The 12,077-nt window shown below is 37.1% G+C and overlaps 1 protein-coding gene across 2 annotated transcripts in view; it reads left to right on the forward strand.

Moving 5' to 3' along the window:
• Positions 1–296: 296 nt before the first annotated feature.
• LOC145663806 (uncharacterized) overlaps positions 297–12,077 on the forward strand; it is a 37,913-nt gene continuing 26,132 nt past the window's right edge. Inside the window, exon 1 of one of the 2 annotated variants that reach the window (XM_081729897.1) lies at positions 297–518. Coding sequence is in view for 1 of the 2 variants with exons in the window: in XM_081729894.1 (XP_081586020.1) it covers positions 2,022–2,044 (23 nt within the window). In the remaining variant the exon portion in view is untranslated. Of the gene's footprint in view, positions 519–1,920; positions 2,045–12,077 lie in introns of those variants that run through there. The other variant, XM_081729894.1, reaches the window with a different exon arrangement.

Raw genomic sequence — 12,077 nt, forward strand, 5'->3', positions numbered from 1 at the left:
TTATGTATTGTTTCACTCCTTGTTCGCTACTGTCACTCGCCACTACAAATATCACGCTCTGCGATATCATAAATTTTGATGCGCAGCATTCACTCACTTTCTTCTAATTTTGGACAAATTTCAATATAGCAGCACTGTATAGCCTGACAGTAGGAATAACGGTCACCGGACTTAGAACCGTTAGTATATGCCAGACAGAATGGCGAAACGGTTGTCTCTGAAACAGCGTGTGTGTCTTGTGCGTTTGTATCCTGTGGATCTCCTAGATCTCCCGAATTGACACCACCTGACTTTTTCTTATGAGGTGTTTTAAAGGACAAAGTGTATCAACATCACAGATGCAATTAGGCCAAACTACAAGAAGCTATCACTAAAGAGTTTCACAGGATATCAGTATGGGTCTGTCAAGCTGCTTGCTATAATATCACTCTTCGTCTCCAGGCATGGATGGATTTGGATGGTGCATTGGTGGACGACCACGCCATGGAAAACAGAGATTAAACTTCTTGCAAGGAAAGGTATGAGAATAATGCGTTTATGTTCAAATTTATGTTCAACTTATGTTGCTAGTTTCTTTACCCAGTCTTTGAAACATCATACACACAATTATGGGCCATTCTGTACATTTAAAAATATCATTGTAGTTATTTCGTATTCTCATTGTGTTATATATATTGCATAAATTTCCCTGTGCGGGACACTGTGGTTTAGTGATAAAGAGGTTATCTTACTCGAATGCCTGGTTAGATCGATTCTCGGAACAAGAAGTTTGTCGTACACAACATCGTGTCCGTGGGGTTTTCTCACGGCACTCCCGTTTCCTCCCATATTTTCATTTCACTAATTCCTCCATTCTTATTCATTTCCCTTAATCCCCGTCTCCCTTAGCCTAAAGAGAATAATAGTGGGACGTGAAAAACTGAAAGATAAATTTCCCTTTAAATATTATATTCCAGTAAGTCAATCCGGTAGTCTTAATTTCGGTCGCATACAGGGAAAAACGTTAGTGATGATTTGATTCCAGCATTTATGTGTATTTCTAATTTGCTGATGTGGGTACATGAAAGACAGAAACCGCATTCTTTTCGTTGCTTCCTCACTCCAAAGATACGTGCGTACTTCCGAAATTTTCCGACCTCACAACGATGTATTGCACCATTGGTTATAAGCCGTTCATGGCATACAGTGCCATCTATCGAAGAAATAATGTATCAGTTTCAAATATTCTCTATGTAGCTGCGTCTGCGTCAGTTTGTTGGAGCTAGTCATTTGAATCAGACGTTGTGCATGCAGCTCGCTTACTGCATGACAGTGCTCCAGTCCACACTACAGTTTCAAATGACCGCAGCGCAAGATTTTAGCTTCGAAGAGTTTCAACACCCATCTTATGGGTCAGATTTGGCACCCCAGTCATGGTAACAAGAGTCGTGTGGACTGAAGCATTGCCATCCAGCAAGCGAGCTCAACGCAGAATGACGGATACAAGTGAACTGATGCAGTTAGACAGTTTAAAGTGATACATTCTTTCTTCGATAGATGGCACTGTACGCCATGAACGGCTTATTATTATCAGCGCCGCAGTATTCCAATTTAAGGCCGGAAAGTTTTGCTAATACCCTCGTATACCATTGCACAATCGAATTTGTGACAGCGCACTAACCACTGGACTACAGCGAAGCACACTCAACTTATTAAACACCTATTGTCCTGAAAACTCATTCTGAGGACATTCACAGGTTGACAAAAGGTAGGCTATTTTTAGTAATGAATGTTAATAAATTTGACCTTGTCTATGTGTGATAATAATTTCTTGGTAATCAAAGGATGATAAAAAAAAATGACAAGCAAAAGAGAAAAAGCAGACCACGCCTCCTACCAATTCGGAAGTTGCGTATTCCACTTTGCTGATAACACTTATATTCTTGACACACACACACACACTACGAACTCTCTCTCCTTGCCCATCGTACACTTGTTAGCTGCCTGGAAACCACTTTTCACTAACAACAACAACAGATCAGATGGGAGACATCGAAATGATCAGGTATGTATTGCAACTTCTCTACTTCTTAAATATTACAACGATGGAATAATTCGTATCAGTAGCTTCAGGAATTCACTCACACTCCCGAGCGAAGATAAATCATTTCATTAGAGTTATTGTTTGACATTCATGTAAGGTTATATGCTTGTCGTATAAACAACTTTAGATTTTTAGTTTACAGCGAGGTTTTCGATGAGTTAAGAATAAATTTGGTGGACTTACGAAGGAGGAATTATTGACAAAAGGTTGGGCATTGTATATAGAACCGCGTCTTAACTATAATAAGGCATAATTGGACTAATTCAAAGTATTTTATAAATCACTTATAATGTCCTGACGTTAGATATATACTGTATTTACATACCAGCAATTACTTTCCTGTTGTATTACGTAGGCCAGAAACATTAGAATTCTGACTTACTGTGTCAACCCAGATTTATTATTACGTGTATTATGATTAATCTTGTGCAAATACAAGTAATTAAAAGTCACTTACGAAAGAAAAATCAAATGTAATAAGCCATTGTTGAGCAAAATGCCTAATTCAAATTATGTATTAGGTTAGTATGTGATTATATAGAAGATAATACAGAGCTCTTCCAACGGAAATACATTTTTTACCAGACAAGACATCATTTTCATGATTCCTTTTCAAAATGAAACAGCTTCAACTCTTCTCTTCTAACCAACGATATTACAATGAAACATTAAAGAATATTCTATTTTTTCTCTATTTGTAGGCAATCTCCACAACGCACAGTACAAAGACATTTATAATGCAAATACAGGATCAGTATAAATTCGGGACAAAATTTGCTATGTGGTCGTGGTACATTTATTTAAGGTTAAAGACTACGAACATAATGCACACATTTATTCTTCTCCCCATTTCACGAGGTCCACACGAAAACGTCCACGAGTATGAACTATATGTTAAGAAGAACAATGGAAGTGAGAGAAAATGATAAAATGCAACGGACGTTCGACATAGGAACTATTGCGCTCCAAAATATCTATTCCAACGTGACACCAAATCGTCCATGCCCTTTGCAAAGAAATGTTGTATCAGATTTTCTAACCAGGTAACCGTATCCTGTTGTGTCTTTTCCAGTGTAGAGGCCCAAACAAATGGTAGTTGGAAGGATCCAAATCAGGGCTATACGGAGGATGATCAACAATTTCCCAGCTAACCTCACGATGTGTGTACGGGTCCGTTGGGCTTCATGTGGTCATGCGTTATTGTGCAGTAACAACATCTCCTCTCGCAGTGCCACTTCATTTCTGACGTATGGCTGCTTTTAGCCTGTTCATGGTTTGACAATGTGTGTCCGTAGTAAAGTTCTTACCTTTCGACAAAAATTCAACATGAATAACATCTGGACGATCCTAAAACACAGTAGCCATTGTTTTCTTGGCAAATGTTGAGATTTTGAATGTATTGGCAGGAGGTGACAGCTGATATTTCTATATCATACTCTGACGTTTTGATTCAGATGTCTATAGAGGCATGGAGTTTGATCGTCCGTTATGATGATGAGGAATGAATTTCCCTTGTGGGCATATCGTGTGAGATAGGTCATTCGAAGATGTTTTTGGTCCTCACTCAGATGTTTTAGCACCCAGCGCGCGCACACTTTTCTGAAGCCAAGTTGGTCATGGATGATACTCCTCACTGAACCATATGACATTTGCAATGCATCTGCAATGTCATGCAACCTCACGTTTCTGTCTTCAAGAATCATCGCATCGACGTCATGAACATTCCTGTCGGTGATGGACGATGGTGGTCTGTCACAGTCCTACCACTTGCGAATGCATTGCACCATACACATACTTCTTTTCTGCGACATAACACTCTCTCCATAAACCGCCATCAATTCTCGACGGATGTCAAATACTTTCTGTCCCTTGGCGCATTAAAAAAAATGTTCACCAGAGATTAGTAGCTTTCATACTTGAAAGGTTTATTTATTTATTTATTTTGCATAATTGAATAGATTGCCTTCTCTGGGAGTTGAAGTTTGGAAAATGCACACATATGTAAGTGCTTATATTTGATTACGACTTTATATGCCGAAAGTCGCTTCTTAACTCTGTCCAACTAAACATTGCATCCATCTTTACTTCGTGGGAGCGCGATGGCTCAGTAGTAGAGCGTTCACCTCCGGTGCTTGGGGTCCCCAGTTCGATCCCAGCTCGCACCGTGTGGACTTTGTGGTGAGTAGTTGTGGGCAAACTACTCGCCCAAATGAATATTCATGAGTGTGTACTTTTTTGACATTTTAGCACTTCCTAATGCACGTTTAAAAAAAATGGATACACCCTTTTACGCATACTAATGACACATAATGTATGCAGGTGCATCCGGAGGTAACATGACATATAATAAATGTTTCCGGTGAAAAAGAAATGTTAATGGGACAAGCAGAATACAGAAAAGACCTTTTCGGAAATAAAATATGCAGATCACACACGTAGAACAAGGTAATTCATTAATATTCAGCACATGTAACGCGACAGCTGCTGCTGGAGAACATTCTAGAAATTTGGATCGTTGGTATGAGTGAAAGAAAGTACTGGAAAACTTCGAGATCTTTTTTAAATTTATTATTGTTGGAATAGGGGAAAGAACACACTCGAAACTTCTGGAAAGATTGAAGGGCATATAAATACTGATGCATTTGCATGATGTGTACATTTAGAAAGAAGACAGCAGGAGCATCAAGTGTTAACTTTGCGAAGAAGATATTTTATTACTAGGAGAGATTGGAAGATTGGTAAGTACTAACATTGTAGTTTTCTTGTATTATACTTGTTTACTTTTATATGGGAAAGGGACATATTGTAATTGTTGGAAGTATAAGGGGGACGGAACTGTTTGGTTTTATCGGGAATTGATTGCGGAATTTCCGGCATTGAAAAAATGATATGACTCGGTGTACTTTTATGGAATTATAACTTGTCTAAGATATAGTATAATGTAATATGTAGGGAATCAACATTCATGATTGCACCGGGAATCGAATGAGTATTCTCCCAGGTGGAGAACCGTGCGCTAAATTTTATGCTTGCAGTGTGAACTTATTACTTATATGTAGCTATGAATTGTGTATGACACAACAGGTATATACAAATTATATTGTACAGAAAGTTAGGAGAATGTGCTCCCGGGAATCGAACCAGTGCTATTCTACGTGGAGAACCGCACACTTGCTTGCATTGTAGACTTTTGTCAGTTATAAATGGTATATTTTACAATCTTATATTGGATAGGTAGTTAATAGAATCTGCACCGCGAATCGAACCATGGCTCTCTTACATGCAAAGCCAATATGGTTGAGCGTTAGTGTTACGTTGAATATCATATTTTGTAATTTGAAAAGTCGTAATACGGTAACTAATTGCATTTTTTTTTCTTTTCTGTTTTAGGTGCTGAAGCAAATAAGTGATAGAAACGAGAAAAAGCAGAGAGCACGAAAGACGTGGATTTCAATTGGATTATCACTTAAACAGAGATAAACTAATATTCGGTAAGTATTATTATTATTATTATTAATATTATTATTATTATTATTATTATTATTATTATTATTATTATTATTATTATTATTATTATTTTCAAAATTTTGTTTGTTTTCAGGTTTTTAGTCATTGTATACATATATTGATTGCACTTTTTTTGTCTTGTATTTTACAGAAAAATGGAGTTTTACTTTGAGGAATTTAACGTGATTGATGAAACCATTTTCCAGGGAAGACTGAGAGGCTTGGATAGTGCTGAACGTGTTTTACAGACTTGGCAACAAGTAGTGGACCTGCAAGCAGCAGGGTATGTTGGATCGTCTGAAATTGTAAGTGATCTACTATCGCTTTTGTACCTATATTATAAAAATAATCAATATATCATTCTGAATAATGTTCGCTCAGCAGCGGATATTATAGAGCTTTTTGACCACGGATTTTTCCGTGAAGATCGACTGTATGATGCGGCATTTATGTCATATTTAAATTATATGGCTTCTGAGAAGGGGCAGTTAGAGCGAGTGAGTGACAAAAGTGTATCCGCGTTCTTTTCATTTACGGGAAATCGAGAAAATGTTCAATCAGAACATAATGATGATGATGATGATGACTCATTACATATTGATTGGGCACTATTAAATGAAATTAATTTGGATGAACCAGTAGAAATTCAAAATTCCGAAACTGACTTTACAGAGATGTTGTGGCAAAAATTACAAGAAATTGAGGAAGAAAATGCGCGTGTTGATCGTCTGAATAATGCACATTATTCAGAAGATATGCGACCCACAACTTCTCAGCACCCTCCATTGCGAGGATATGGAGGGAATGAAAGAGAGTGTAATATGTTTGAAATTGTGGGGAGAAATGTGAGAGAGTACCCGCGTTTCAATATGAAAGGGGTGGAAATTATTGTAAAACCAACGGTGCAACATATAATTACAAATCCCATGGATTATATTACATCCATGATGGATTATGCGCTTTCTACCGTTCTGAGGGATACACGGCCCCACGATTTTGTTGGTTTAAGAATAAATTCCGACCGAGATCTTCTGAATAAAGAAGTGTTTGTTCCATGGAGAAAACGTCAAAATTTGAATACCGATGTGGTTCTTAGAACGGTGGAGAACGTACTAAATAGCAATGAATCATTTCTTTTAGGAAATCAATTAGAATTCCGGTTTGACATCGTTGATGGATTACACGGACAGGGTATATCTAAACGCGCAGCGGTAAGAAAATATGCAGAAATGAGTATGTTTTTCAAGGATCATGTGGTGGCCACAAAGGCTAGCGATTTTCTTTGTCTGCCAAAATCCATAGTATATTGGATTACGAAACATGAACAAAGTAAGGATGCACTATACAATATGACCTTGCCTACGAAGAAAACATGGGTTAATAAAGCACAACAATTGTGTAACGATGCGAAAATGTACGTTGAACGGAAACAGGGATTTGATTTAGAAGATGTAGTTGCTTTTCAAAATTATTTAGTGAAAAAGAATTATCAAATTGTAGTATATGAATTACCGGAAAATTCCAGAACACCTGTGGTACGCTACCCAGGAATAAATGCTGAGAAAAAGATATTTATTCTGTATCAAAGAGGGGATACTGTGGGCCATTTCCAGCCCATTAAGAATATTACTTCGTTTATGGGTAAGAGAAATTTCTGCTTTTCGTGCTTGGAAGGATTTAGATCAGATCGTAGTGCTCACCAATGTCAGATGAGATGTTCGTACTGTGAACATTTTCATAGTAAAGAAACTAACGCGAAATTGGTACATTGTACACAATGTAATAGAAACTTTGCTGAAGGCATTTGCTTTAATAACCATTTAACACTAAATAAAGTAAAGAAATCCACATGTGATTACGTAAAATTGTGTAACGCATGTGGTGTAATTTATGATGTGAGAAAAAGAAAATCAGCTCATGTATGCGGCGACTACTATTGTAGTCTTTGTAAAGTGCACGTAACTGTTGGCCATCGATGTTTCGTTCAAAAGTGTAAACTAAAACGCACTGAACGGTTTTTGTATATTATATTTGATGTGGAAACTATGCTATTAGCACCAAATGAGAAAGGTGAACGGGAACATGCCGTAAATTTATGTTGTTGTTTGAATGTATGTTTCCACTGCATAAATACAGGAGTAGATAGTTTATGTTTCAAGTGCGGAGATAAAATATCCGGGAACCGTATGTTTTCTTTCACAACCATGGAGGCGTTTATTGAACATGTGCTTATGGAAAGGCCAGAGTATCAGATCATTGTGGCACTTGCTCACAATAATTCGCGATATGATGGCCTATTTTGTGTGCGGACACTTATTGAGAAACAAAAAATAACTCCACATGTTCTTATGCACGGTCAAAAGATATTTCAAATTAGTATTAGTAATCGTTTTTATTTTCGGGACACTTTTCTTTATCTTGGTGTAAAATTATCCAAATTACCGAAAACCTTAGGATTGAATGTTGAATTGAAAAAAGGAGATTTTCCATACCTCTTTAATACAGAGGAACATCAAAATTACGTTGGAGAATGGCCAGCATTGCATTATTATGACCCAGACTCACGTAGTACGGCAGACCGGGCAGAACTTATGCTGTGGCATGAAGAGCGAGTACGGAATGGTGATGTTTTTGATTTTCAGAAAGAATTGATGGAGTACTGCCGGAACGATGTGCGTATATTGGCGGAGGCAGTAATTAAATTTACCTCCATGATTGAAGAGAAAACAAATGGTATTCAATGTTTTATTTCCAGCACGACGATCGCTAGTCTAGCAATGTTGACGTACCGGTGTCATCACCTGATTGAAAACACAATTCCAGTTATTCCTCCAAACGGGTTCCAACTTACTCAACAACAGAGTATTAAAGCATTAAAGTGGTTGAAGTATATGGAACATGTAACAAAGAGATCTATTGTTACTTCGAATAATGCGTTGGAGGAACGGTTTGGCAGATATAAAGTCGATGGTTTTGACGCTAAAACAAACACTATATATCAGTTCATGGGATGTTACTGGCATTCCTGTAGAAGCTGTTATAAAGATAATAGAAATAGCATTTTATGCAAAGAAAATGGTGCGTACAACACTTTTGAAAAGAGATACGAACAAACAGTGCACTGCCGCAACTATTTGAAAAAATTAGGTTATAATTTAATAGAAATTTGGGAATGTGAATGGGATGCAATGGTAAAACGTGATAAACATATACAGAAGATCATCGAACAACGGTGCAAACATATTCGTGATCCTCTCATTCCAAAATCTGCCTATCAAGGAGGAAGAACAGAAAATTTTAAGTTATATGTAGACTGTGCAGAGGACGAATACGTAGTTTACGTAGATGTCACCTCGCTTTATCCCGCAACAATGTGTAAACGAGGCATGCCTGTGAATGTACCTAAAGTACACAATGGCCCCAATTTCCCCAATGTGCGAAACATTCATGGACTTGTAAAATGCAGTGTTCTTCCACCCTCCGATTTATATTTTCCAATCCTCCCTTATGTTACGGGAGGAAGATTAATCTTTGGATTGTGTAAATCATGCATGGATGAACAAAATGATGATGAATGTACGCACATAGATCTTGAACGTATCATTACCGGTACGTTTTGTACCCCCGAACTGCACAAAGCATTAGACAATGGGTATGAGCTAATTGAAATTCATGAAATATGGGAGTTTGATTTATTAGTCCCGGAAAAAGATGTTTGTGAAGGATTATTTGGGTCATATGTGAAATCCTTTTTACAAATGAAACAAGAAGCTTCAGGCTTTCCTGCAGAATGCAATACAAAAGAAGAGCAGGAAAAGTACATTCAAGAATATTTCAGGCATGAGGGGATACAGTTAAATTATGAGAATATAGAATATAATCCAGGCCTGCGCAGTACAGCGAAACTGTTTTTGAATTCGCTGTACGGGAAATGGGGACAACGAACAGACCTTTCACAGTGCACAATGGTTGATACAGCAGAGGATTTTTTAAAAATTTTAACAGATCCTAAATATGAAATTCAAGCTGTAACACCAGTTGGTGAAACTCATTTAATTGTTCAATATAAAGACTGTGAGAGTGAAAATATCCCATTAGCATTTTCAAATGTTGTGCTGGCAGCATTTATAACATCATGGGCACGACTGTGGCTGTATGATCTACTAACAAGTGTTGGAGAACAGAATGTAATCTATTGCGATACGGACAGTATCATGTTTATACAAAGAAAAGATGAGCAACTCCCATTAAAATTAAGTTCGTATTTGGGTGGGTTAACAAATGAAGTTCCCGAAGGTTGGGAAATACGTAAAGTAATAGCATTAGGTGCAAAGAATTACGCCTACGCTTTACGCAATGCTAGTGGGGAAATGAAATATGTCTATAAAATACGTGGAATAACATTAAATCACAGAACAAGTGATAAAATTAATTTTGATAGTTTTTATGATTTAGTGACGGGGAATCGGGAGGCAACTGTAATCGAAATGCCATCCAAAATTGTTCGGAAACCAGATTTGCGCATCTTTTCTCGAAGAGAACTAAAGACACATCAAATGGTGACCAGTAAACGCAGACGAATAGACGCTGACATTGTGACTGACGTACCAAAAAGTGTTACTGTTCCGTATGGCTATAGATCTCATAAATGATTGGCCAGAGACTCGTTTTTTGGGGAATAAAAAGCAGAGTTTCTATCACATTGTGTCATTTGCAACGAAGATGTTACGTTTTAAACATCCGTGCACTATTCTCATAGCCGGCCCTTCCCGTGCTGGTAAAACTCACTTTGTGAATCGATTAATCAAAGAAAGAAATGATATGTTTAATGTTTCCTTTAAAGAAATTGTATGGTGTTATGGCGCAGTTATACCAAACTTGGACGTTGATGCAAAAATACGTTTTCTGGAAGGAATCCCCGATATAAATACTTTTGATATAAGTGAAAATTCATTACTCATATTAGATGATTTAATGTCAGAAACAAATGACGATGTGGCCAAATTATTTACCAAGTACGCTCACCACAAAAAATTAACCGTAATATTTATTGTTCAAAATTTATTTCCAAAAAACCGGCATGCTCGAGATATTAGTTTAAATGCACATTATATAGTGGTATTTAAGAATCCACGTGATAAGTTACAAATTGAATATTTAGCAAGACAAATTATGCCTCGTGAAAGCAAACAACTCGTGAATGTCTTTGAGGAAATTACACAAAAACCACACACGTATTTATTGTTTGACCTTACACAACAAACACATGATGCCCTACGACTGAGAACAAATATATTTCCCGGAGAAATAATGCATGTGTACAGTAGTGTTAAAAACGCGGCCACACCGTTTTATGTTTAGTTAGCATCAAGATGTTGAAGGTAAAACATCATTACAATACGCTCTGCACGCTTGCGAAATGCAAGCCATCCGATCGGAAAGTTATTCTTCAAAACGCACCGGGTGATTTGATTCGTACCATATCACAAGTAGCAAAAAATACTATAAAAGGAAATATCCCCATATCATTAATTCAGAAGCAAAGGCTCCGTAGACATAAGAAGATCTTACGTGCTCTCTCCTCAAAACTTTCTCTTAAAAAGAAAAAGAAATTATTACTACAGAAAGGTGGTGCATTACTTCCATTAATTCTCGGGCCACTCATTGGTGCCTTAGCCTCAACAATTTTTGGAAGATAACATGTCGGAATTACGTAAAATGCTATTAGTTCCAGAAAATGCACTTCATAGAATACAATCTAATTTAAAGACGCATGAAGCACATCAATCAAGACTAGATAAAGATATGAGCGAAATCTTACAACGTACAGATTTGAGTAGAGAACAAAAATGGAAATTGTATCAGCAAGTATTACATCAATATTTACATTATAAATCGAGTCCCACACCGGAAAATCCTATTGCCCTACCCATTGTTGACTCAGAAAATGCAAGTAGTCGTACAGATAGTGGTATTTTAACTCTTGTACCCGATATATTACAATCAGTACCAAAAACACTTCGAAGGAAAACGGATTTATTACTTAAACAACTCATTAATTCACAGAAAATCTCGTGGGATCAAACAGGTACAGTAACTATCGATGGAAATATCATTCCCGGTTCCAATATTATCGATTTAGTAAATGATGTCGTTCGTACACGAAAATATTCAACACAACCAGTAGGATTACAGCCATTTAAAACGTTATTGGATGATATTAATGTTCCTCGGGAGTTTATTAGTTCACGTACACCAGGACCGCCTTCACCTGCTTTTACAACCCCGAAAGTGACTGGCAGTAAAATTCGAAAACGGCATTCTTCTTCGACTGCAGTATCTCCCGCAATTGCAGCTAACGTATTTCGGTATTGGAAAGAATATAAAATGTAAATAAGAAATGACAAAATTATCAAAAATCTATTACAAGTATTCAGATCCTGCATCTTTATCCAGTGTTAGTACATTAGAACGTAAAACAAAATTA

This window comes from Thermobia domestica, chromosome 11 (genome assembly GCF_964235325.1).
Source record: "Thermobia domestica chromosome 11, izTheDome1.hap1.1, whole genome shotgun sequence".
Classification (NCBI taxonomy): Eukaryota; Metazoa; Arthropoda; class Insecta; order Zygentoma; family Lepismatidae; genus Thermobia; species Thermobia domestica.